The sequence below is a fragment of the Lutzomyia longipalpis genome, chromosome 4, assembly GCF_024334085.1.
Source record: "Lutzomyia longipalpis isolate SR_M1_2022 chromosome 4, ASM2433408v1".
NCBI lineage: Eukaryota > Metazoa > Arthropoda > Insecta > Diptera > Psychodidae > Lutzomyia > Lutzomyia longipalpis.
The window spans coordinates 5,373,570-5,400,982 of NC_074710.1; the positions used below are offsets into that span (position 1 = coordinate 5,373,570).

General features: G+C 36.0%; 3 protein-coding genes across 4 annotated transcripts; 2 read left to right on the forward strand and 1 right to left on the reverse strand.

Annotated features, from left to right (window-relative positions):
• The first annotated feature begins 1,103 nt into the window (after positions 1–1,103).
• On the forward strand, positions 1,104–4,702 carry LOC129795829 (odorant receptor 4-like). The gene has a single exon (XM_055837320.1). It carries the CDS (start codon positions 2,399–2,401, stop codon positions 3,338–3,340), a length of 942 nt encoding a protein of 313 aa, XP_055693295.1. The 5' UTR covers positions 1,104–2,398; the 3' UTR covers positions 3,341–4,702.
• A 1,920-nt stretch (positions 4,703–6,622) lies between these two features.
• Positions 6,623–17,117, reverse strand: LOC129795827 (nucleolar pre-ribosomal-associated protein 1). 2 transcript variants are annotated; one of them, XM_055837319.1, is made up of 5 exons: positions 16,883–17,115; positions 12,278–16,814; positions 8,652–9,962; positions 7,199–7,678; positions 6,623–7,126 (listed from the first exon to the last, which is right to left on the reverse strand). In XM_055837319.1, the coding sequence occupies exons 1-3, from the start codon at positions 17,055–17,057 to the stop codon at positions 8,993–8,995; spliced, it is 5,682 nt and encodes a 1,893-aa protein (XP_055693294.1). In that variant the 5' UTR covers positions 17,058–17,115; the 3' UTR covers positions 6,623–7,126; positions 7,199–7,678; positions 8,652–8,992. The 2 variants fall into 2 exon arrangements, with proteins under 2 accessions (XP_055693294.1, XP_055693293.1); XM_055837318.1 differs by having other exon boundaries at positions 6,623–7,678; positions 16,883–17,117.
• Positions 17,118–17,371: 254 nt separating this feature from the next.
• LOC129795860 (protein ROP) lies at positions 17,372–25,495 on the forward strand. Its single transcript, XM_055837376.1, has 6 exons — positions 17,372–17,557; positions 17,861–18,025; positions 18,098–18,253; positions 22,080–22,939; positions 23,013–23,180; positions 25,027–25,495. Exons 1-6 carry the CDS (start codon positions 17,530–17,532, stop codon positions 25,435–25,437), a joined length of 1,788 nt encoding a protein of 595 aa, XP_055693351.1. The 5' UTR covers positions 17,372–17,529; the 3' UTR covers positions 25,438–25,495.
• The last annotated feature ends 1,918 nt before the right edge of the window (positions 25,496–27,413 follow it).

Here is a 27,413-nt window from a genome sequence, read left to right on the forward strand (position 1 = left end):
TGTTTTAGGTTATTTTCTTAAAAAATATATTTTATATACTATATTTATTTGTTAATAATATATTTTAATCCATTATATAACTATTTTATTTATTTTGAGGCAATATTAATCAAAAAACAAGGTAAAAGGCAAAAATTAACCATTTTTAGCCCAATTTTTCACTTTTTTCAAGATGGCAGCCAAAATATTAAAAACTTTAACTTGGTGTATTAGACAAAGTTGTTAGAAATTTAATTATCTTTCATATGATACCAAGTTTGTTGAAATCGGTAAAGAATTACGCTCAAAAATGCAAAAAACGCGAAAAAATGTCATAATCCGCGAACCCGCGAATTTCAATCGCGGATTTACCGAGCTAAACATCAAAATTTTTTCGCGGGAAAAGTATTTTTGGAAATGACTATTCCATCCACAACTTTTCCACACCCGACGTTTTTAAATTTCCGAAATTTTCATTTTTCGACACACCCTATTAATTATTTTACCTCATTTATGACTAAGGAAGAGAAATGTTGTGAATAAACTTTAAATAATAAATTAAATGCTCATATAAGGGATATGTTTTCTTTAACTAAAGTTCTATGAATAAATTAGCTAGTTTTAGGTTAGTTAGTTAGGTAGAGTTTTATTAAAATCGGATTAGTTTGTCTGATTTAACCAATTTTTTGCAATTAGTTAATGAAAATCAGTTTATTTTTAAACGAAAAGTTAATGAAAAGATCTTATAAAAAACATCTGCTTATTCATGGAGAAAGAATTAGTTAGAATAATTCTTATTCAAATAATTTAGAAAACTCCATAACTTAAGAAAGGCTGGCCAACTTTGGTACATTCTCCCCTAAATAAATTTACAATTTCTAAAACTGCAAAATGAGCTCTTTGTTTGAGTTTGTCAGGTGAAAATTGCCCAATGTGGAGCAAACAGAGCCAGTTCAAATCAATAGCAATCAATCTCTGTTAAAAGTCGTTTTTTTTCTTTCAAACCTCATCCACACCACAAGCATCCATAAAAAGACCAACCTTCGCGGAGCTTTCGACCAAAACGATCGTCTCAAATGGATTTATTGATTTGTGGCCCGCGTGTCATGGGTGCGTCATAAAAACGCCGGCATAACAATTAATTCTAATTGAAATTAGCACGTTGGCTTCAATCAGAGATGCTTTTTACCGCATAAACATATGATTAATAACCAACACAAGGAGTGTGCCATCGATGCCTCAATTAATTCCCAACCAAAAGGTTGCGGTACAAATGTGTCTTCGCACGATTATACTTATAATTGTAGGTTTTGAACTACAAAATGATTCAATTTTTGTTGTTATAGGGTCTAGAAAGAAGAAATGTCTGTCAAATGAAGAAATTTCTGAAAATTATTTTGGAGAATCTCTTGAGAAATTTTAGTAAGGAGCTTTCGGGATGCTCCACAATGTAAGGGCATTGTTACGCAAAAAAGTTCATATAAAATTGTTCAAATGCTGGTTCTATACTGAAACCTGAAGCATTTTAAATACAAACAGAGAGCTTTAATAATTGTGTCACTAACTTTTCCTTTAAAGTTTATTGGAAGCTGAAATATAAGCTTATCAGCTAAAATCTTTGATTAGAGCTAGTTCTAAATACCCTCAATACCTACGAAAAAAGAAATAGAAAATTGTGAATCAAAATAAGTATTATTTTGTTTTATTTTAGCGGATTTATTTATTGTGACGTTTCGGGCATTGAGAGGACTTCATCAGGCCTACAAAAGTATTTTAAAATTATTATTTTAAAACTTTAAGGAATTGCTAAATCGGAGTGGCAGTCAATATAATGATTTAGCAATTCCTCACACTCTACGGAGTCATTAAAAATTACTCACAATTCTTAAAACTTTAAAGAAAATTCTCCCTGATTTACAATCTTTAAAATAACTCCGTAAACCGGATATCTTTTATCCTGTATTTCATAGAATAATTTTGTGATTTATTAAACGGCCATACCACACCCAGCGACCTGATAATTTTTCTATTTCATTCAATACCTAGCAATGCTTACATTTGACCTATTGAAAAAATATTTGAGTTACCTATATAAGGCAAAAGAATTGAATAAGGACAATCAGTTGTGGTCATCAGGAAATACGGAGCGTTAAATTCTGGTTCAATTTTGGTCCAATTCTCGGCATGGATATCGAAAAATTAAATTTCAAGAAGACAATCTCATTCATCAATGTCATCTATCTCACGATTGGTGATTAACTTATTAAAAAATAAAATTTCTCAATAGAATTTTTAAAAATTCTTCGTCTTTTTGGTCTTAACAGGATATCCACCGTGCAATGAATTTAGTAAAGCGAAATTCTTGGATAAACTCCGTCGAAATGCCTTTTTCATCGTTCTCTACTCATGGGGAGTACTCATGACAATCGGGACGCTTCTACGGATGTACCTGACTACGTCAGAAGTCTTCAATATCTGGGAAGTATTGTCTCAAATTGTTGTTGGTTCGTATTTTGCCGTTGCAATGGCCAAGATGTTGGACATTGTCAAGAATCGCAACAATTTGGCGGCAATTCTGCAGGAATTCGAACGTCTGTGGCCGAGTAAAGTTAACACGGTGAATGAGAAGGATATCGTTGAGAGGTACATGATGAGAAATACAATTTGGATGACAAGGTATGCATACCTGTCCATTAGTTGTTTCCTCACCGTAAACTCCACACCACTCTTCATAATGCTCATTGAATACCTCACGGGTGGTAATGCTAAGCTCTTGCTACCCTTCAGTGCGTGGTTTCCGTATGACGAATTCAATCCCAAAATCTATCCCTTCACCTACATCTACCTCTTCTACGGATCTCACGTTGGAAGTGCTTCATCAATTTGTTTTGACGTCCTCTTCTGTATCCTACTTTCGCACCTAAGTATGCACTACAAACTCCTACAAGAAGAGATTTCGGCTTCTGTGAAGAATATCAAAACTGACGGTAGTGAAACATTGGAAGATAACATGAGGAATGAAGTAACTCTGATGAAGTGCATTGAAAGGCATCAGCTACTTATTGGGATTCGTTACAAGATTGCCTACATCTTCACCAATACAATCTTCTTCAATTTCTCCTGCAGCACATTCAATATGTGCATTGTTGGGTTCTTCTTTATGATCCAGGAAAGTGCTGGGAAGACTAAATTCATGATTATGTTTGCCACACTCATGTCACAGATATTTCTCCTCTGCTGGTATGGGCAGGAATTGCTGGAGAATGTAAGGAACTTCCCCCAAAAAAAATGTTCTCAAGACTCAAACGATCCTTTCCTTGATTTTCTTTTGATTTATTTTTCAGAGCTACAGCTTAAGTGAGGCAGCCTACAATTGCTCTTGGTACGCATCAACGCAAAAATTCCGTAAAATGATCCTGTGCATCATGCAACGCAGTCAGAAGGCCGAAAAATTAATTGCAATGAAATTCTGGGAAATTTCTCTAAGCAGCTTCTCAACACTTCTCAGTGCATCATGGTCCTACTTTGCTCTCCTCAATACCATCATCGGGGAACTTTCTGAAAAACCCCAGGGGGGTCTTCTGACGTAAACTATATAATATGAACCTTCTTGCTGAGCCACCATTTGAGGCAAATAAACTTCTATAAAGAAGATTTATCGTGGAGTGAAAGTATGTATTACTTTTTGCTGGATTTTACGTTGATCGTTGCGCAGAAAATTTTTATTGGTGACATGCGAAATATTATTTGCGCAAAGAAACTTCTTTTGCACATATTTCAAATTGTTCGTTTCGGATTTTAGTTCAAATAAAACATAATTATTTCCTCGGTGGAGCATAAATTTTTAACTATAAGTTGTCGTTTAGTTATTAAAAAATATGTTTGCGTGAAAACAATATTTCCGTTAAATTTTTAAATTTAAACTGAAGGGCAAGAAATTGTTTTTCGTGACAGTTAAATTTTGTAATTTAATCGTTTCACGAAGCTTTGATTAGTTTTTCCAACATAAACCTCAACGCACGAAGAAAAATTATTTTCATTTTCTGGAATTATTTGACTCTAAAGAAAAACCGAATCTTAACGGATTTAAAAAATTCTTTCTATGAGTTTCTCTAAAAAAATCAAAATTGAAGAATTCCTTTTCCCCTTCACGAAGAAACCTGAGCATGAAATATATATTCTCAAAACATTGACCTTCTCGCGATTGACCCATTTTGACCTGCTGACAAAAAAGACACTTTTAGCAATGTGGGAGGCAGAATACTGGCGGAAATTCTCAAATTACCACCACAAACCTCCAAAAAGAACAAAAAAAATTCCAAAGAAGCCATTCAACAAAAAGGTAAAACTCCAACACACACGAAGGAAAATGTTTTCATGAAATACAAACCCCGAGAAAGAGATTTCTTAATGGAGAACCACAAATCAATGGGATAGCTTCAATTTATAATGGAATACGATAAAATCAACGCAGCGCGAAAGAAGCCGGCATCAGCATGTTGTCTAAACTTGCGAGAATATTTTCTTCAATATCAATTTGGTGTACTTTCAATGGGCAAAAATTAATTATATGGGCATTTTTTTCCAGTGGAATCTCGTTGAAGTCAATGGAACTTACGGAACTTCATGAAAGAATAATTTGAGGTTAGGAATTTTTCTTTCAAAAGGACGCCTAAAGAGTCATAAGACCGACTTTGGATTTTTTTTGCCCCTCACTCCGGGTAAACGAGTTTTTTAAGGCATCTAAAATGCTTTCAAAGAAATTGTCGGTGAAATGAGATTGAAATGAGAAAAGTTCAGCATATTTATGAAGAAAATGGCATAGAGTGGAGAAAAAGGGAGCAAATTATCTTCCACATGGCGATGCAATTAAGCCTCCACAAATCGATCATTTTGGACGTGCAATATACAGCAGTGTTGACGCTCACTGTGAGCATTTTGTAGAGTAAACGATTGAGGAAGTAGCGAATGAGGGAAAAAAGACATCAAACATTGCAACTTAATGTTTTCCTATTAGACAGGGATATTAGGGAAATTAAAAGCAATCTCAAATGCATTTCTTAAACAATTTTAAAGGAAATTTTAATAGGAAATTGTTGCGTGAAAAGCTCTAAATTTTTTTTAAATTGATTCTCCTTTTAATTCTATTATTTTGGAGACAATATAGAACATTTTGCCTATTCCATCGACGTTTTGATTCTTTTTCTCAAATAACATTATCAACTTTCAAAGAGTAAGCAGATACAAAGAATAGCAATAGAATAAAAGAAAGAAACAAAAAACTATTCCTAATGGACAAATTCCACGAATAACCCGACAGAAAAGGAGGCAATCACAATTTTTAAAGCAGCAAATGAGACGGTTTACCATTGCACAATATATTTTAATAAGTAATCTCCCATGCTCCAAGGCACGGTCACGTATTTATTCTACTTAGAGGCAAAAGTTAAATTATTAATTTGCCACGATTCTCGCCAGAGAAAAATCCACTTTCGCGGAACTTCTACTCCACGCCTCGTTCGCGATCTTGCGCATTTTTTTCTTCATTCATTCTCTCTTCTCACCACGATTGAGAATATAATTTTTGATTATTTATTTTTCGAAAATCAAGGTGTTTCATAGAGCTTATGCATCAGTGCTCTTTGGGGCTTCACTAAAGGCATATGCTTTATGGAGGAAAACATCATTTTGATAGAATTTTTGATTTTTAGGCTTATTGTCATAATATTCTGAGCACAAAGCATATGCACCAGTACATTTTGGGTTGAACTAAAGGCATATGCTTTATGGAGGAATAAATTATTTTTATAGAACTTTTTTGAGTTTTTTTTTATGCTAAATTTTATTAATACTCAACATTTCTTCAATGATGAAATCTTAATGATTTTTTTCAAAGCTTTTATTATAATAATGTAAAATTTGTTGTATCTTGGTGTAATGGGTGTAATATAAATCCGCATGTGGTGCATAGTCTCCTTTTACAACGACTATTATTTAAATTATTGCTAATTTACTAATTCTCAAATAAAACATTTTCATATAAAACGATTAAAGATAGATTGAGAGATAAATTCGGTCTTTTATAAACACTTAAGCTTCTGTATGAAGCTTATCTGCTGCAGATTTATTGGCAAAAATATTAATAAAATGCTCAAAAACATCTTTAGAGGAGCTAATTGATACAATCTCAAATTACAAAAGAAAAAATCATGCAAGTTTATGATATCTTTCTTAGTTGTGGCAGCATCGTGAAAGAAGATCTTCGTGAGCGCGTGCGAAATAAAAAGAAGAATCGTGAGACATTTTTTTCTTCTTCAAATCCATGACATGTAAGTATTGTAAAATAAAAGATTGTGAGCAGAAAAAAAATTCACACAATAGCTCTAAAAACATCGAAGATGATCAGTTTGACAGGGTAAGAATGGAAAAATCAATTCGATAGCATCGTGCGAGGAGAAATAGTTGTGGAGAATTTTTGTGTAAATATTTACCTGTGCCCTACATAAGACAGGTAGGCTCTCTTCGCATCAATAGGTGTTTGGTGGTGATGATAAAAAAAACGATCCCCACAGTCCCCGAAGAATGCGTCGAATTAATCCGGTGGAGTGTGTAGGCAACACGATCTTCTTGCTCTCTTTCTTGCTTTTTCGATGTATAAATTAATCCTCACAGAAGGTTTTTTTTTATCTTCTTTCTTATTTTCCTTTCTTATAAGCCCAACTCCACAAAACGATCACGATCACTCACTTTTTGCGCTCAACTCTTTTCATGTGTATTGAAAAATTTCCATACAACTTCACACCTCGCACGATCACTCTTGAAGATCGCGATCGTTGCTCACCTTGTCTTTCTGCGACTATTTTGTCCCTTTTTTTTCAAGTTGAAATAAGAATCTTGTGCAGAAGAGAATTTTATCCATCAAACACAAAACGAAAAGATCACTCGAGAGTTCACTTTCATCACTTTTTTCTTTCTTTTAGTTTTATTTACTTCCTAATCCCAAAAACGATCACTCCACATGAATATTCTATCCAAAGAGCGAGGTCGCCGACCGTACGATCACCACAACAAACTCTCTTATGTCTTTCTCTACCAAATGATCGTACAGAGATCAAACGATTCGCCAACTCTCCCCCGTCTTTTATAACTAACAGATGAAATAACAATATTTTCAATTAAATAGTGATCACGCTGGTATTTTTCTACGAAAATTGTGTACCTTGCTCTCTTCCAATCACGTCCCGCGCGATCACTTTTGTGAAGAGGATGTGATCGTATTTGTCGATCGTGTACATGGAGTCATATTTCATTTATAGAAGACACACAACTCGCATGTTTTATTCAACACACAAAACCCCCAATGAGAGAGACAGAGAGTCCACTTCTATTAGAAGCATCGCGATCCCATGGAGTTCTTTTGCCCCTTCTAAAATGCACCTATTTGGTCATTCCAATGGAACACAACTAAAATTCACGATCAATGTCAATTTGTATTGGGATTTTTCATTAAAGAAATATCACGCCAGTTGTTGCGACGCCATTTTACTTATTTGCTGATGGAATGTTGCTGATATCCCGCGATCACTTCACCACACAACCACCCAAACACACTCACGCTTCATCCAAGAGACCACGCAGCACCTCCCGCTTCGTACTGTTGCTCATTGCCAACTGCTGCTGCGATGATGCCTTCGACGGTCTGTGGAGTACGCGAGAGCGCCAACATTAAAACCAGTTTTGTGCAACAGAAAATACACAGAGAGAGGAGACTTTCTATACCCAATATGGTGGTTCAAGAAGTTATGTTAATTTTATGTTTAATAAGAATTTTTAATTTTTAAAAGAGCTTTGAGTGAAATACAAACTAATTTTAAAATATTGTTAACTTATAAAACGTTTAAAAATGTGATTTTTTTAAAATAACTTCAAACATTTTCCTCTATGTCGTTGTTCCTTAACAATTTTTATAAGGAATATTTTAGTACAATCGGTTAGAGCGCATTGTTTCACGCAGAAGTTACGAGTTCGAGTCTCACGGTTCACATTATTTTTTTCTGGATTTTAGTTTTCTTTTTTTGGAGTATTTTTTGTCCATAATCTCTTATATTACATATTTCATATCAATTACCAAAATTTCTGTATGATTAATGATTCTAAGGGTTCCATTCACTTATATAATTTCCGTCATAAAATTATGTTTATTAAACGGAATTAAATATTACCTATTTGTTGATTTTATTCTAATTTCTTATTTAACTTAAGAAAGACTTAAACTTAAAGATAATAAAAATTACTCTAAAATGTAATTTCGATTACTAAGCAGTGATAAAAATTCTTAAAATTCTACAAAATCAATAAAAATGCGAAAAAGACGTGAATAATACGATAGAAACGCATAATTTGCTACAAAAACGCGTAAACTGCAAGAAAAGATCGCATAAACTGCAAGAAATCGCAATAACTGCAAGAAAAACGCGTAAACTGCGAGAAAAACGCGCAAACTGCGAGAAAACGCCCAAAATCTTACAAAAAAAAATTAACAAAATACGATTATTTAATACTTAAAGAAATATGTCCATAAAAAATGATTTTTTACAAAACTTTTCAAAACACCTGTATGTAGTATTCATGGGCAGGTGGGAATGAGAAAGAAAATAAGTTATTTTGAATACCTGGCTGTGTGTATGGTGTTGGTAATCCTCTTCACGCCCATTTCCTCTGCGATCATTCCTTTCCTCTTCCACACATTCATTTGCCACGATCACTGTTGGTCTTTTTTGTTCTTCCACCACTTTTCATCATTGTCTCTTCTATGCTCCCTAAACCCCCTTTTTCGTCTCCGTGCAATCTTGTGCAGTGTATTAATTTGTTTAACAGCGAGTTCATTGTAATGCTCGATTAGGGGAGAGAAACGAATTAAAAAGAGTTAAATTAAAACCGGAAAGGTAAACATCGTCTCTCCCTGGCACGTTTAAAACTATGTACACAGTGCTACACTTTTGCACTCAATCCCTCAATATGCGATCGCACGATTACTTGTCCAATTGATCACGTACTCGCGAAGATTAATTAGACCCACTCTGTGCTCTGCATCGATGCCCACCAATCTCCCTGCGTATTGTCCACCACTTTCTGCGTATGCTGCACCATTCTCCCGAATTCGCTCAATTGCTGCGATCTCTTCCGCAATCATGGGCTTTGCGCATTCAATCATGTGATCTAAATCACCTTCCGGCATTAGATGATACTGCCCATGGGAGGTTCTATTGAGGACACCAATGAACTTGCCCAGCACCGCCATGGGCATACGTGCTGAGAGAAATTTCACCATCTTCAGTGCCATATGGCATATTTTGACGCGATCACCCGTACAATCATCAGTGCGATCGCCAAGAAAGTCCATGGAATAACACAAATTCACAATAATGTGGACAATCGCATCGATTGTGTCGTAGTAGAAAGTCTCGAGGTTACCAATGATCCCACAAAGCCACGCTACAATGGCGTACTTATCCATCAGCATCGCTGCGCATTTGGGGATGCGTGCGATGGTATTAATCACACCGAGGATGCGCAAATTGGTGTCAATTGTGGCAAATGGGCAACTAAAGAACACCATTAGTGTCTCAAGTGCCCCACTCAGGTCCAACACGTCAAAATCCTCCTCACACTTCACACCATCCGCAATGACACCCAGCAGGAATTCCCGATGCCCATGGTGATCAACATCCGCCGAGAGGAACATGAAATTGAAATTGGGCACCACGGCCAAATTGTACGTCTCCTTGCTCAGAATGTAGTCCGCAATGGGCTTGTACAGCTGCGCCAGTGGTGTGGTTAGTACAATGGAGGCTTTTGCGAGGAAATTGGCGCTCACGTGCGGAAGCCTCGGGCACACGGTGTCCATCACCTTCCCCAGGGCTCCAAGTCCATTTTGGACACCACCGTAAAAGTGGAACCACACATTGCGATCGAGGAACTCCCTGTTAATGAGAACCCAAACAACAACCCCTCAATTAGCCACCTGAACACCATGTGTGACAATACATTTAAGGCCTTTTAACCGGCCAATTTTCCATCGCAACATTGGCAAAGAAATTTGCACAATTAGTATGGAAATTTGATCGCGATATTACCGCAAAGAAAAAATCGCTCCAATTTCTTCTTTCAACACTTTGCTGTACCAACAAGTGAGAGAGATAAGAAATTTATCTCAACACGAAGGTATAACATTGTAAATGATCTTGCAATTTCTATTAAATGTTCGCAAAAGGTGGAAAATACATTCATCTATTGATCCATGATCGACGCTTGCAACAGCAAATGATGGAATTTTAATTTGATTTAACCTCTAGGCCGCCAAGCGGGGTCGTTGAACGACCCCAGCCCTATATTTCGTGCTATAACTTAATAAATATAAAAGATACCATTCCCATCTTTTGGAAATAAGTTCTTTGGTTATCTGAGGAGGTTGTGTAAAAATTTCAGCTCAATCCGTCCACCACAAGAAAAGTTATTAAGGAAAATGTAGAAGAAGGGAATTCAAAAATTGGTGTAACGGCCATGCTGCGGAAAATTTCTTAGAATGAAGTTAGTCACATCATAAATCATATGGTTGAAGGTTTGTGTTTACTTTCTCACTTTACCATCTCAGTGTCAGAATTATCGCGAATAAGTAACATAAACAACATAAAACATAATTAGAAGCATATAAATGTGCAAAACAATAAAGAATATTCGAGAAATATTGCCATTTATCACGGTGCGGGAAGTGAGGGGAATGTGGGGAAGTAGTGAAAAAAAATAGCAGTTGCGGTCAACTTCGTGGCAAATTTCTCACGAAGAAAGTGTGAAAAATGAGTGAAAAATGTTTTTCCCTAATATCTTCTTCTGCGTGTTTCCGGGTGGCGAATTTGTGGTGCAAGGGGCAAGAGGACTATATAAGGAATCTATAGGCACTAACCCGACAGTTCCCGGTTTTATAGTTTATGAGAAAATCGACTTCCTTCTTGGGGTCGTTCAACGACCCCACCTTGGCGCTCTAAGGAAGCTCCAAGGTCTTGGCGGCCAGCAGGTTAAAAAAAATTTCAATGTTATTTTGGATTAAGGATTTTGATTTTGAATTTCCTTTGTCAGTTAATCCTTGAATTTTTGACGATTAAAATTTAAATCAATTTCTAATCAATTGATGTTAAATCTCCGAAATAACGTCTAATTTATATCTGAATCAGAATTTCTAACTATAGACAGTTCTCAATATTTTTACAATTGACAGTTAGTCTTCAAAGCCCTAACGATTGACGTTTTATCTCGAAATTCATTTTATACCAATTTTTTTAACGATCTACGTTTAATTTCTCGAATATTTAAGAATTGACATTAAATGGATGAATTTCTAATGTTGTCATTAAAAAATCTATAAGTTAATTGACACAAAACTCCAGCATTTCTAACGATTGACATTGAATCTTAAAACCTTCGGAACATTGGCAATTGATCACAGAGTTTCCAACGACTAACATTTATCATTTGAATTTCTAACATTTGACATTTAATTCAAGAATTTCTTACAATTGACATTTAATGCCAGAATTTCAAACAACTTGAATTTTCTAACGATTGACATAAAATATAAGAATTTCTGTCGATTGATGTTCAATAATTGAAATTTAAACAATTCACAATTTAACTTTTAATTTCTAACGTTTGACATTTAATTGGAGCTAAATCTTTGGTTTTCCATTGATTAAAAATAAGTCTCAGAATTTTTAAGGGTTGACGCTTTTCATGGTTTAAAGCAATTGATATTTATATTCCTGTAGATTTTCTAACGAAATGATTTGAAAGTATGAATTTCTAACGGTTTAATTGCTAATGATTTATGTTTAGTACTCAATTCTCTAACGACTGGAATTTAACTGAAGAATTCCAAATGTCTGACTTTTAGTTTTTGAACGAATGACGTTAAACCAGAATTTCTAGCGATTTAATTATAATCTTTTGATTTCTAACGTTTGACATTTCAAACTAATTTAATTTCTTTGACGTTAATAAATTTAAATTAATTCACTAAATATTTCTATCGATTGAAATTGGATCAGTTTAATAAACGATTTCAATAAATTAAAAATCTCCGCCTAATACTATTTTTCTGATTCGTCATTTGCTACCTCAAGCGCCCATTTAGTGGTTTGCATGGCGTTTAGCGCGATTTTCCGTGAGCGGAGAAAATGTGATAAAAATGCTTGATATGAAATTGACAGGAATGAACCTTAATTAGCTTGATCGTTTCACTTACTTTCTTCCCTCCATGTGGCGTTTGTAGCGCACCAATGCCAATCCAGCTGCCCGGCGCATCTCCTCATCGTTGCTCGAGAGTGCCTCAAATGCCAAGCCCAGTAAGCCATTCTGAGCCACTGCAATTGCCGATGTGAACACTTCTGGGGCAAACATTGCACTCAGGAGGGGAATAAAGAAAGCTGGGTCGTAAACATCATCCCACGTTTCCTGCTTCTTCGTTAGGAGGCATGAGAATTTGGGATCTTTCGGCGAAATCCCCTCAATGGTCATTTCAATTTCTGTCTTTGTGGGATGATTGGTGGTTCCTGGGAGATCTGCCGTGGGATTGAGTCCTCGCCACACGGGATAATTGCTCAGGGTGTACTTCATTGTGTCCAGAGAAATGATCGACATCACCATATCCATGCTGGGTTCCTCGAGAATTCCTTTAATTTGAGCCTCCTCCGTAGCTTCCAAGGAAAAGTGGGCTATTGCTGATTCTCCCCACAGTAGAGGGGTGTAGTCTGTAAAATCCACTCCATTCTTCTCATACAGACACAACAGAGCCAAGATGAACCGATCGCATTTTGAGAGCAAAGCTCCATAAGCACCCAAGAGCACAGGAATATGTTGTTTATCAAATCCTGAAGGATTCTTCTTAGCCAGCATCAGAAGAAGGAATGCTGTGGCAGTTTTTAATTGACTCTTCTTCCTTTGAAGGAATACTTCCATGAAGTTTGAATGGGAGAAAGTCATTTCGTAGAGCTCCTTTACGAAATCATCTCCACCATCATCCGGATAAATTCTATCCACAAGATTCCCCAAGAGGTTTAAAAGTAAACTCCCGGATTCTTCTCCAATTTCTGCCTGAAGTCCAATTTTCAGGGAACTCCTACTGAAATTCGTCCAAATTGAAGATTCAGTGAGAGATGAAAAGTCCTGACAAGTTCCTGGCCAATTTGTAATGATCTTTGCAATCTCCTGGAGCTTCTCAACCTGCGGTGATCCCTTCTTGAGGAGAATTGTAAAGAGATTGAGGAAGTTTTTGTAGAAATTCACATTAATCCCATCACTGGGGGCGATCTCGAGGGCTTTCCGGTAAATGGCCTCAATAAGGAGGCACTGAAATGTCTCCACTGAATCAGGTTTGAGAGTTTTCTTCGTGAACTCCGTGCAATCCTTCCCACTCATGCATTCCTCAACAAGACGAATGGAACTCCGAACATTCTCCCGGTAGATCATTCCAGTCTTCAGTGGCTTCTCAATACTCTTCATTATACCATTCTTGTACTCCCCAAAGATCCTCTGGAGAAGCTTCCGGTCCAAAGTGATCTCCTTTTTGTCCAGTACAACGTTCAGGAGGGGATACATTAACTCCTTCTTCGCAAAATTATCTTCCAAATCTCTCTGGAAGGTTTCAAAAAGTCCCGAATTGCGCTCCAGAAGGAGCCCTGCAAGTCTTGTCAGGGATTTTGTGTGCCTTTCTCCAGTGCAAATTTTGTGGAAAAAATCTTCCGGAACATCCCCAATAGATGAATGAAATTGCATCAAATACTCCGTTAGGGAATCACTTAGAGCATTAATTGAAGCTTCCGGAATACCTTCAGCTAAGGCATTCATTGCTATTTCACAAATTCCCCTTACAACGTTCCCCGGAAGTGGATGGGAAGTTATTCTTTCAAGAGCCAGCACGAGGACTCTGTGGATATCCTTCTGAGGACGCTGGATAATACTTTCCAACAGCTCCTGGGAGTTTTCTTGATCGAGAGAAAGAGTTTGAAGCAAATTCACAAATTCCTCATCGTCCGGAAGATGTTTCTGGAAGTGCTGAACGAGTTTTCGTCGATAGTTCACAGTGAGTTCCTCGAAAATCCCTCCCAGGTTCCATTCTTTAACTTTCAGAAGGATTTCTGTGAGGAAATCAATAGTTGGGCGGGAATTCTTCTCAAGTTCCTCCTCAAAGTTGGTCAGGAGATGAATGTGGGTGCAGAAGATGTATTTTAGGATTTCATTTAGTGGGTTATCACGGGAAATTTTCACTTTAACCACCTCGTCGAGAACAATAGTTCTCTTCTTCTGCGTTTGACCAATGTGACGCTGATAGATCCCATCGAGGAGCTTCCAAATGTACTTTGAGCAGAGGGATGAGGTCTCCTTATCAAGTTTAGAAATCTTCTGCAGGTGGATGTGATGGAATATTATCAAATAAATCAAATTGAAAGCCTTCCCGTCGCTCTGGACGTCTTCCAAGAAGGATTCATCAAATTCTCTCGTTTCCACGATAATCTTGACGAGTTTGTTGGCTTCCGGAAAGGTAAATTCACAAGGAAGTACGTGGGACTGTCTTCCAAATGCCAGCATGTAGTCAGAAACTCCCACTGCAAGCTTTTCCACAACTCCTGGCAAAATTTCCGGATTTGGGAGGTAGTGGAATAGATCAAATACAACAGATTCCAAGTACTTAACAACATGCCTCGAAGCTTTCTTCTTTCCTGCCAGGTGAACAGCAATGGGAAGCAGGGAATTCAATCCGGGTACATCAATAATACCCACTGTGGCTTCATCTTTCTCAATCTTCTGCAGAATCTTCCCTAAATCTCCTGTTTCGGTGCTTCCGGATGCTCTATTGAGGATGATTCCTTCAAAATCTTCCGGTTTAGTCTTCACACGGCTGATTAGCTTAATGAAAAACTCCTGGACAATGTTAATGTCTTTGGGATCGATGGTTTTGAAGGCTTCTAGCCAGATATCAATCTCCAGGGGACCACTATCGAATAATCTTGTGCTGAAGAGAATATTCCGCAGGAGGATTTGCACTTCCTCAATCCCATCAACTCCACCGAAGGTATGGAGATTCAGGAAGGAGGTCATGATGCTCGTGAAGAGGGGAGTTCCCGGAGAAACAACTTGTGGATCCAGAGCAAGGATTAGTTTGATTATCTTCAGCTCAATCTTAGCATGTTCTGCTTTGCGCTCCTCCGCCCCTTGCTGAGCATGCAGAGGCCCCATTAGCTGCATGTAGTTAATGAGGGAGGTTGTCTTATCAATGAAGCTGGGAATTGTCTCCGCGGCAATTGAGAGGAGGTCCACAGTGGCCTCGAGATGCTTCAGGACATCCTCACTCCCCAAATCCTTTTGCTCATCGATTGTTTTGTACAAACTATGCGTAATTGCGTCCAATGTTGGGAAGTTTCTCAGGACATGCTCAAACAAATCCGTTTTAATGATCTTCATCTCGAACTCCTGATACACCTCCCATTCCTCCAAGCTAATCAGGTAGTTGCTGCACTGTGACAACATCGTGGTGAGGAGTTTTGTGACCAAAACGCGAATTTCAAAAGAAACATTTCTCAGGGTTTTATCACGAATCCCCTCGAGAACTTCCGGATAGAGGGTGATGTTCTTGATTAACGTACACATTTGAGTCATTCCAATTTCCTTGGCAAATCTCTGGATTATTTTCGGGCTGAGGAAGTCTATCAGCTTCTCGAGGAAGTTTAAACTTTTCCCGAGAATCTGCTTATCTCCCTGCCGGACGTTAAAGAAACGCGATCGAGCACGCAGGAAGAACTCCACTTGTTCCGGACAAGCTTTTAGGGTGTGAATCACGAGAGATTCATACAGGGGATTGTCCCATGGGGTTTGAATATTCTTGAGAACAGCCCCGTGGACGAGGTTCTTCTTCTTCTTGTGATGCCCCAACACCTGAACGGCAATGCCGAATTTATTGGATGTGAGGAGAAGCTTGAGAAATTCATGAATAGCCGCTGAAACTACTTCCACTTCTTCAGCTTCTGGCACAATGGAATCAACATGATCTCCCGCAGTCATGGCCAGGAAGGCTTTGGGACCCTTCCACGTGTACAATTGCATAAGATTGCCGACAATCTCCGCGGAAAAAAGGTGGAATTTTTGGGTTTTAGACACACTAACCTTCTTGAGGACGTAATTCCGCAGGGTCCCGAGAACCAGGACGATTGTTTCCGGTGTATCGTAGTGAAGATCCGTCAGCACGGCCACAATGAGCTCCATCTTGTCCAGGATGTTCTGAATTAGCACACTATTCCCCGCAACAAGGTAGGCCAGGACAAAATGAATAAAAGCCGTCCGGAGGCTACTTCCAGGATCTCCAATCTCTTCCTTCCTGTGCTTTGCAAAGCGCTCCATCAACCCCGTACCATGGAGATGCACCCGGAAGAGCTTGAGCACATCAAACCCCATCCGGGAGTCGAGAGTCACGCAAGCCGTGAGGACTTTTAGGGCTATTTTCCGGTGATTAGTTGCATGCGACTCAAGCAATGATTCTATGCAATTGCGATGCTTGTTCAGGAGGAATCTACATCCCGCAATGGCAACTGTGCTGTACTGATCACCTCGTGAGAGAATCTCAATCAACGTGAGCTGGAGAGCACTCAAAATGTGCGTAATCTGATCAAGAGCTGCCTTATCAATCTTCCCCAGACACGTTACAATTTCCAAGGGTTGCCCACCGGCTTCCAAGTATTTCTCAATGATTCCCGGATTTTCCTTTGCTTCCTCCACAAAATGACGGAAATCTATTAAAAGGAGAAAATTATTCTCAGACTAATTTGCAGTTTATCGAGAAATAAAGTCTAAAACTTACCTGATATAAAATTATCTCCTTGCAGCTTCTTCCGGAAGTCTTTCACACTGAATTTCCTCTTTCCTGTTTCACTACGTCTTGGGTTTTCAGTAATTTTTGGCACCTTAGAGGGCACACCATCTACTTCCGCGTCATTTTCCCGTCGGGGTTTCCTCTTTTTCGGGATTTTAGACATTTTTTCACACTGCTGATTTTTCAGTGAAAACACACGTGGGTTTGTTTTGTTTTGGTTCGGTTTTCGGTGGCGAATGAGATTGAGGTTGGAATGAAAAATCGTCGCATAAATACTGGGTATTTATGCTATTTATGAAAGAACAACTATGATTTATCCTATAAATGCTTTCTTTGTTAATAATTTAATTATTCTTTGCTTCTTTATAGTCAAAAAGGCCGTAAAAGTCTTTAAAAATATAAATTATTGGACAAAAAAAATATTTGTATTGAAAACATGAAACATCCGTACATTAAGTCGACGATTTTTTTTTCACTGAGAAGTTGGCAGCACAGGTGGTAAGAAGGTAAAAGTTGGCAGCAGTGTCTGATTGGAAAAATCAATAATTCAGAATTTTCATCATTTTTCTCGTGATTCAGAGGAGGAAATTCTCTGTGAAAATTGCCAGTGAAAAGGTGCAAAAAGTGCAGGAGACATGGCGTTGAAAGTGCAAGTTGGTCAGAGTAAGTATGAGATGGGGAGAGGATGCGAGAATTTCCGGGCCAGGGAGGAACAAAACAATGATGACTAATTGCGCTGACACACCTCAGTGAATTTTCCTCTGCAATGCTCTTTTTCACTTTCAAACCAGCATTTTCACTCTCATGGGGGCAATTAGAGGCCATCAGGGGTCCTCTGGGTGCTGCGTGGGAGGGATTTTGGGGGGCGGGATGTGCGTGGGCGGGGGATTTTGGGACTCCATGACGGATGACCTCGTTCGCATCACTAATGGGTGGATTTTCCTGTCTTTTTCCTCCTCAAAACAGAGATCATGAATGAGGTGATCCGCTACAAGGGCCCCAGCACCAAGAAACCCAACCCTGGGAAGGCAGCTAATGTGGAATGGAGGGTACTGGTGGTGGATAAACTGGCCATGCGAATGGTGTCGGCCTGCTGCAAAATGCACAACATCAGTGCAGAAGGCATTACACGTAAGGATCTCATCTTTAGGGGATCATCTCCTGCTCCTGGAAGTACTAATAAATCTCTTCCTCCCGTTCCAGTTGTCGAGGATATCCATAAGAAGCGTGAGCCTCTGCCCACAATGGAGGGTGTCTACCTCATTACACCCTCTGAGGAGTCTGTTCGTGCTCTCATTCGGGACTTTGATCATCCCAATCGTCCCATGTACAAAGCAGCTCATGTCTTCTTCACTGAAGGTGCGTAGAAACCATCCTAAATTCCTCCTTAAAAAAAAACCCAATAAAAGTAAAAATATTCCGGGCTAGATTCAATCAATCTCAAATCAAACTCGGGCTGTTCTTTGGGGCATTTTTTTCTCTCATTTAAAAGAAAAAAAAAACAAAAATAACCCTCTATTTTCTCTCTATCAATTTTTCTTTCACAAATTCTATCTTTCTTCCTCTCTTCCTGAATTCTCTGGAGTAAAAAAAAACACACAATTTGTAAGGAAATTCATTTTAAGTGCTTTTCTTTTAAAAAAAATCCATTTGCAATGCAAATCCATCGCAACTCTGGGATGCATATAGATTGAAGATTTTCTTTATTAATTTAATAAATTAGTGCGATGACATTTGGTTTTGACGCTACACACCATCGCCTGATTAAAAAAAAGCATTCTAAATGTCAAATTTTAGAATTGTCAGTTGAAAAAAAATCGTTAAAAAAAATTACAATCAAGAACATTTAGAATAGGTTCTATACTGTGCAAGAATATAATTCTTGTAATTAGAAATTAAAAGGCTTTTATTATACAAAAATTATGAGAAAGTTCTCAAGTCTTGAGGCAGTTAAAGACCCTCGGAAACCTTCTGTCGCATAACTGTTGGGCAGATTAACATTTTGCCTAACACTATGCAATCATTATCTAGATAATGAGTAGTAGGAATTTAGTTTAAAAAAAAACGTTTTCGGACGTTACTTTAGCAAATTCTTAGTATGAAAAGAGCTTAAAGTAATAAACATACCTTAACCTTAAAAAAAAAACGCTTTTTTATCGTAATTTTCTCTTAAACTTTTTCAAATTGTCAGATAAAAACGTTTTTTTTGAGGTTATGGTATGTTTACTTCTTTAAGATTTTGTCACGGGCTCAGAATTTGTTTTAAAAGTTTGTCTTAAACTAAGTTCCTGTTATTTATTATCTAAAAGGTATTTGTTAGACTAAAAATCTATGTAGGTTCTCTAGGTAGCCTGTAATCTAACCTAACCTAGGTAACCTATCTCTGCAACTAACTATGGGGAAAAGTGCCATAACTACAGTCTTCAACTGTGGTGTGGTAGCCAAGTTAACCGATTTTCTAAATTTCTAATTCTAACCTAGCGATCTGACCTAATTCCAAACAGATTGTCCTGTAAATTTAAATAAAAATAATCTGATTTTTATTTAAAAAAAAACTGTAAAATAAAAAGCCTTTTGATTTCTAACTATAAGTGTTATAAGTTTTTCATTCTTTTAGTAGATTTCGTTCAATACAATTTATTTTGCTTATTTTTTTGTTAATTGCTATAGGTTTTTCTAATGGCTTTCTAGTTTTTCTTCTTTAGTAGTTTTAAATTAATTTTGTAGGTTAAGTAAGGTTCTAAAAAGAAGCGCTGAACTAAATTCTATCTGAACAACTTTACAATAAAAAATTCGTGAATTTCAAAAGGATTTTTGCCTTTTCATGTAGGTACCTGATGAAGAGATCATGCGTAATCGAAAATAAATTATAAATTTTTTTTGCTATATCTAAAGTCTTCAAAATTCTTTAAAAAAAATTCTTTCAATTCAAGTTTCTGAAAAATTCTTAAAAAAAACTTAAAAATTAAAAAAATTATCTTTAATCTATTCTCTCTTCAACTCTGATATTAAGAGAAAGATTTTCGATTGGTTTGAATTCCATAATACGCAACTTAAAAATAAAATATTCATTTTCCACTTGATATTTTCGGGGCTTGTATTTATAAACTCTCTGCAGGATTCTTTTATTAGTAGAAAAAGAATCTCACTGGCATGTCCTGCCTATATATGAGTTGAATATTTAGAAGTAGAGTCCATCTATTGATTTTTCACGGTTATGCCTCTTTTGGCACGAGAATCGAGTGTGACGAAAGAGCGGCGCAATGAGAGCATTTTGTGCAATAATAGAATTATTATTAAATTATATAGGATAAAGAATAGTCCGAAGGACTAATCCATTTATCATTTGCAATCGATTTAATTGAAAAATATTAATTTATAAATTCTAGGAAAAAAAATTTCTTTCACTTTGACTTTTCTTTTTGTTTGCTTTGCAATAATTCTTATTTTATCTTTAAAAATAAAATACAAATCGATAGTTAAAAAGTTTTTTTTTTATTATATTTTCTTCCTAGTTGAGCTTCAATATTGCTTAATAAAGAATTGAAAAAAGATTTTAGAATTAATTTAAATAAAAGATGCTTGAAAAGGAATTAAAAAAAAATAAACTCGCTATTTTAGAACGATTTTAGTAAACGCGCTTGTAAATTTTTAAATCATAGCTCTTGCAGGTAATTTAAGTTAAGAAAAAAATGAAGCAACTACTTATATAAAGTAAGTCCTTAAATGACTATCTTTTCTTCATCTCTCCTCAGCCATCTCTCTATAGGCTGCGGTATAAGTTGTTCAATTTATTATCTTATGACGCAAATAATTTTGCCAAATAGATTCTAATAAGATACAGACCTGTGTAAGAAATGTTAATGCATCCCATATTTTCTCGAAATTATTTAATTCAAAATACTTTATTTCTCTATTTATTACACCTTTCATTTATACTTAAAACTACTTTTTATAAGTTTTCTGACTTAATTTTTAAGTTCTTCGTTTCCGGAAATAACTAGCTTAAGTCAAAAGAACAGCTCTTCTATTTAATTAATGCATTTAACGAAGGCTCATAACCAGTTTTTTTTAATGAAAATCTAATGAATAGATTTTTTAAAACTTAAAAATAATTTGAAATATGATATTTATCCACATTTATGTCGAGTTAGGATTGTATTACGCGGACTTCTTTGTTTGTTTCATCTTCTTGTTTAATGTTTGTTTCAAGTTCATTTAAGAAACATTGATATATGAAACTTCCTTTCAACGCTTCTTATCAAAGAATATGATTCTTTAAAACGAAGCAATATAATTCATACTCGAGTTAACCCATTCGTGCCCGCATAAATCACTGAAATGATCAGTCTTTTTTTCACGATATTGATTCTGTGAATATTCTCAAGGATGATTTTTCAAAGAAAAAAAAAACAATTTCTTTAGCATCTTCTACAATGTATTTCAAACTTTAAAAAAATATTAAATTAATTTAAATTCGGCAAAATGTTAATGTTTCACGTTTGAGTCAATGGTAGTGAAAAAATGTTTTTTTGCTCTAAAAAATCGAGTTTCAAAATGTTTTAACTCCCTATAGATTTTGAATTTATTCAATAAATTCAGATTTTATAAGACCATTAGTTTTCTTAAAAAAAAAAAACACTTTATTGCATAATTAACCTAAAATTGAGAATCATTTAAAAACCCTTGACGCATATGCCTTATGTGAAGAAAATGAAACATTTCGTGTTTTGTGAGGCTGTCTAATATTTTTAGGGATGGGTTGTTTAAGAATTCTGGCTTTGTGATAAAATTAACTCCGTGCATAACTAGCTTAAGTCGATGAAAATAGGGTTTTTCTTCGCAAATATTATCTGACTAGCTGGGAATTATTTTCTTTATTTTATTAAACCTTTTTTAAATGGATTTTCATAAAAAATAATTTTAAAAACTTTACTCCTCGGCTACCAATAATTTTTATTTTCAGTGTTAAAAAAATAGAAAATATAGCGTGCGTAAACATTTCTTGGGCAGAACTGTATCACATAATTAATTTTTATCTCCAAAATGAAGAGTTTTTAAAGAAAAAAAGTATTTTTCCTGGACCCACTGGGGGATTAAAAAATTGGATTAAATGATTTTTTTTTGGAAGAAAAAAGAAAAGTAAATAAGTTTTTTTGTTGTGGCATTTGATGATCCCCAACAGTGTGTCCGGAGGAGCTCTTCAACGATCTGTGCAAATCGTGCGCCGCGCGCAAGATAAAGACGCTGAAGGAGATCAACATTGCGTTCTTGCCATATGAGGGCCAAGTCTTCTCACTGGACTCGCCGGACACCTTCCAGTGTCTCTATTCGCCGAGCCTTTCATCGGCTCGGGTGGCGCACATGGAGAGAATTGCTGAGCAAGTGGCTACTCTGTGCGCCACCCTTGGCGAGTATCCCTCGGTGCGGTATCGCGCCGATTGGGACAGGAATGTGGAGCTGGCACAGCTGGTGCAGCAGAAGTTGGACGCGTACAAGGCGGACGAGCCAACGATGGGCGAGGGCCCTGAGAAGTCACGCTCGCAGCTTATTATTCTCGATCGTGGCTTCGATTGTGTCTCGCCGCTCTTGCACGAGCTCACGCTTCAGGCCATGGCGTACGATTTGCTTCCGATTGTCAATGATGTTTACAAATATCCACCGTCACCCAATGCCATGGACAAGGAGGTGCTCCTGGATGAGAATGATGAGCTCTGGGTGGAGCTGAGGCATCAACATATTGCCGTTGTTAGTACGCAGGTTACGCAGAATTTGAAGAAATTCACCGAATCCAAGCGTATGAGTCAGGGTGATAAGCAATCAATGCGTGACTTGTCGCAAATGATTAAGAAGATGCCGCAATATCAGAAGGAACTCTCCAAGTACTCCACCCATCTCCATCTCGCCGAGGACTGCATGAAATCCTACCAAGGGTTTGTGGATAAACTCTGTCGCGTTGAACAGGATCTCGCAATGGGTACTGATGCTGAGGGTGAAAAAATTAAGGATCACATGAGAAATATTGTTCCCATTCTCCTCGATACGGTGAGATTTCCTATTTTAGAGTTCTTTAAGGCAAAGAATAAAAACATTATTTTTTTTTAAATTTTTAATTCAGAGTGTCTCCAACTACGACAAAGTTCGCATCATTGCATTGTATGTGATGATTAAGAATGGAATTTCCGAGGAGAATCTCTCCAAGCTCTTTACTCATGCACAAATTGGGCAAAAGGAGCAGGAGATGGTGCGCAATTTGACCTATTTGGGCATCAATGTTGTCCCTGATGTAAGTACTTTAGCATTGTAGGTTTAAAATCATTTTTCTTATATTTTTGTGGGTGGATTCTGATGTGGAATGCAATCTTTCTATACAATTTTCCTATAAATATTTTCTATATATTTTTTGTAATTTTTTGTGTGCCGGAAACTCCTGGAAAAAGACGAAATTAATTGGGAAGCTGATCAAACTTACATGTGCCGGGTTTCTTTCAGTCCACGAATTTAATTGAAAATGCAAGTTAATTTAAAAATGCGAAAAGTCGAGAAAAGTAGAAAATTCATAACCTAAAAAAATGTTTAGAAGGCCATATCTCGGGAACTGCTCCATAGATTTTCAATTTTGAGCAATCCTTGGAAAGTTCTTGACATAATCTGTAACATATCAAAATTTGAAGAAAATCGATAATGCCATTTTCAAAAAATTCATGGTTGACTTTTTCGAAAAGGTTAGTGTTGATTCTAGCGCCTTTTGTGGTCATTTCTCGAAGTTAAAGTGTTGTAAACATTTGTAGGGGTTTATTAACCCTTTAAGGTCCGCGACTAATCTAGCGAGCTGATTGAACTAAAAATAATTTTTATGGGTTCCTTTGAGCTCAAATAAGACATTTTTGGCAAAAAATCCCAACTCAAAAATTTTCGGTTTTTCGTCCTTCCTGATCCTGTGAGTCCTTAGGGATGTCCTTTTGTGATCATAAAATGATCAGTAATTGTAAAGACATGGTCTTGTACTAATTTGGACTCAATATTCATAAAATAAGTATACGAAATGAAACATTTTCAAAATCGAGCCTTTGGGTCAGCGTATGACCCAAAAAACCTTAAAGGGTTAAACCTTTAATTTGCGTTTTAATTGATCAAAATCGGATTTGTAGAATTCGAGATGTTTACTTTAGAAGGTTATATCTCAGGAACGGATAATAACTTTTTAATTTTCTTTATTTAAAAGGTATTATAATCAACTATAACATTTCGTTTGAAGAAAATCGATTATGGCTTATTCGACATATTAATCGAAAACTAATCGAAAAATTTGTTATCGACCTAAAGCTCTCTAGCTGTCGCTTTTGAAACATCCGATATTCAAAGTAAGTTTAAGAGCTTTAATTTGGGCCAAAGATCGAAAACGGTAAGGAGATATTACATCCTTTAAAATACATGTAACTTCATCAGGCAATTTGACAGCTTAACACTCAATGTATGGAAAAATTTTCGATAGTATCGATATTTTAACCACTCGCGAGAATTTTTTTTTTACTTTTCGTACATTAATAGGTCGATCCGGATGATGAAATAGGGATTAATCGAAAGATAATTAAATAAATTTTCGAATAGGGGTGAAACTTTGTAGATTAATCCCTTTTTCGGACCGGTAATAATCGTTGCTTCAAAAATGTCGGAGTCAGGTAGGCCCCTAGAAATCAGTCAAACGGTTTTCGATTTATCATCGATTTTCGATGAAAAACCTTATTGAAAAAATTTTTTTTGTGATTTCAAGCTCGCTTAGCTGTAAATTTTGGAACTTAAAAGGGTTTTGACAGTTGTAAAGTTTCTTAAAACCCTTTATTAGAGGTCTATTTGATCAAAATCGGTCAAGCGGTTTTGGTTTATGATTGAATTTCAATGAAAAATTTTGGCGATAATATTAGCTAAACGACTTTATTGATTTTCAAAGATGAGCTACCGTTTGAAAGGAATTGATGACTGAAAGAAACATGCCTAAAAACTTGTAGAAAAATCATATGGGAAATGCGGTGTTTCACATTAGAATCCAACCACTTATATACTCCAATTTAATTGAATTTGCAAGAAAAATGGAATTTTTAAGCAATTTTAATTATTTTTGGGAATTTCAGGGCAACCGAAAGAAACAGTACACAGTGCCGAGGAAGGAGAGGATCACTGAGCACACATACCAGATGTCCCGATGGACCCCAGTGGTGAAGGATATTATGGAAGATGGTATTGACGATAAGCTCGATGCACGTCACTTCCCCTTCCTCGCTGGACGTTCACAGAGTGCAACGTATCATGCCCCAACGAGTGCCAGATATGGTCATTGGCACAAAGATAAGACACAGGCAGCTGTGAAGAATGTCCCACGTCTTCTTGTCTTCATTGTGGGTGGGGTGAGTTTCTCCGAAATGCGCTGTGCATACGAAGTTACGGCCAATAATAAGAATTGGGAAGTTATTATTGGGTCATCGCACATCCTCACACCGGAAATCTTTCTCAGTGATTTGGGATCCCTGTCCAAGGAGGATTAAGGTACTTTCTGTTTTTTTTGACATGGCAGTCAATTAATATTATTACTATTAAATTCATCTCAGCAACAACTTTTTCTCTAAACTTAAGCTCCAAACATTAAGCTCTTCTTTCAAAAGATTTGAAAAAAAAAAAGTAAAGTATTATATCGCTCCAGTCTTGTGCGCGCTCGTTGAGATGAGGAGAGAATAGCGTTGTTTCTTGTTGAATTTTACTATTCTTCTGTGTTTTTTTTAGCAGATTGAAGGTGCGAAAAATAAATGGAAAATTGTAGAAAAAAATTCCGGTGAGTTTGAAGTTTTTTTTAAGGCGGTTTATTGATTTTTTAAGGGTTCAAACTTTGAGAGAAATTAATCAAGAAGATGGAAGAAAAAACATTGAAAACTTTCAATAAAAAAATTACTGAACATACCGTAGAAATCGAGGGGAAATTATCAAGAAAGGTCGCGGAATTTTTCATTTAATTTTATTCATATTCTTATCGCATTTTTTATTTTTGTTTTTTTTTGTTCTGTAATTATGCAATGAAAACAAATCAAAAGTGCGTATTTTGAACTTTTATCTCTCTGAGAAAAATAAACCCGAGTCACAAGACCAAGAACTTTATTATTTATTGTTCGTTCATTTTTTTTTCAAAGTTGTTTGTTAAAAAATAATTTAAAGAAAATGACTAAAAACTCCAAACCGTCACGTGACATTTCTCAAAGTAGTCAGAGACGTTCCCGGAATGTCACAAAACTCACCGATAAGGGAAGATTTTTCTGCAATTTACCACCTTTTGCGTAGGTTTTATTTCAATATAGTTTTTAGTAGTAATTTTAATGCAAAGCAGATGCAACAAAAAAAACTCTTGAAACATATTCAAATTCAAAGGCACGACTTTAAAAAAAAAATAAAAGAAAAAAAAAGTAAATAAAAAATCAGGAGTAATTCTGAATTTTGAGTAATTTAAATAGAATAAAAAATAAAAAAATGTTTGAATTGCTTTATAAGAAAAGCTTCCTTGAACAAAAGAGAAGCTTTCGTTGAAAGTGATAAAAAAAAAGCCATTCAAATGATCAAAATCATCACAAAACGAACATTCAGGAATACTCCACCAAAAAAAATCAATTAAAAAATATTTAAAAAATGACATGAAAAAAATATTATTAAGTGTCGTGAATTGTCTTCTTAGTATTTAAAAAAAAAAAACAAGAAGTATATAAATGAAAATTAAATTACTTACAATTATACAAGAGATAATATTACAACAACAAAAAAAAACATTTTATTAGTGTTACTATTAATCTGCTATTGTGATGTTAACCAAAAAAGTAAAACAAGAAAAACATGATGATACATTTTGAGGACGAAAGTCACGTTTGCTATATATATAGAGGAAGTAAATAATATATATAGTAATTATATAAGAGATTTTCCTTCGCTTTTCCTTACAAAAAAAACAAACACTTAAGCAACGGATTACAGAATAAAAAGAAAACTTATTTATGAAGCAGAAAATTTTTCAATGTAGTTTTCAGACTTTTTGGGGATTTGTAGCAATAATCTGATCACAAGAAATGCAAAGGAAAGGAAAATGAAACGGTTAAAATAGAATGAGTTGAAAGAAAATCTTGTGATAGTGCTAATGTAGGATGTTTCTAAAGTTTAAAACTATGTTTAAAACTATGGATGATGGAGGGATTTCAGGTTGAGATGTTTAATATTTATTCAAACTAACAACTGTTAGTAACAAGCATGTGAAGTTCTCGAAAAAAAATGTTAAAAATGCTCTAAAATTTATTTTAGAAAAATGTCCTTGTGATGGAATAAAATTGTCTCGTGACATTTCTTTCAAACGACGCATATTTTTTAAAACAATCTTTCATAAATCCTATTCTTATAGGACATGATTGAAGATAAGATAAACAACTAGAAAATTTTTATTGAAGAATTTGCAAAATTAAGGATAAAATCGTCGGAGTTGTCGTATGAAAAA

Coding starts and splice junctions, on each gene's coding strand:
- LOC129795829 (XM_055837320.1), top strand. CDS start 2,399: ATGACAATCGGGACGCTTCTACGGATGTACCTGACTACGTCAGAAGTC.
- LOC129795827 (XM_055837318.1), bottom strand. CDS start 17,057: ATGTCTAAAATCCCGAAAAAGAGGAAACCCCGACGGGAAAATGACGCG. Junction 16,815..16,882: donor AGGAGATAATTTTATATCAG/GTAAGTTTTAGA, acceptor TCCTTTTAATAG/ATTTCCGTCATTTTGTGGAG. Junction 9,963..12,277: donor CGCCACATGGAGGGAAGAAA/GTAAGTGAAACG, acceptor TCTCATTAACAG/GGAGTTCCTCGATCGCAATG.
- LOC129795860 (XM_055837376.1), top strand. CDS start 17,530: ATGGCGTTGAAAGTGCAAGTTGGTCAGA. Junction 17,558..17,860: donor GAAAGTGCAAGTTGGTCAGA/GTAAGTATGAGA, acceptor TCCTCAAAACAG/AGATCATGAATGAGGTGATC. Junction 22,940..23,012: donor TTCCCATTCTCCTCGATACG/GTGAGATTTCCT, acceptor TTTTTAATTCAG/AGTGTCTCCAACTACGACAA.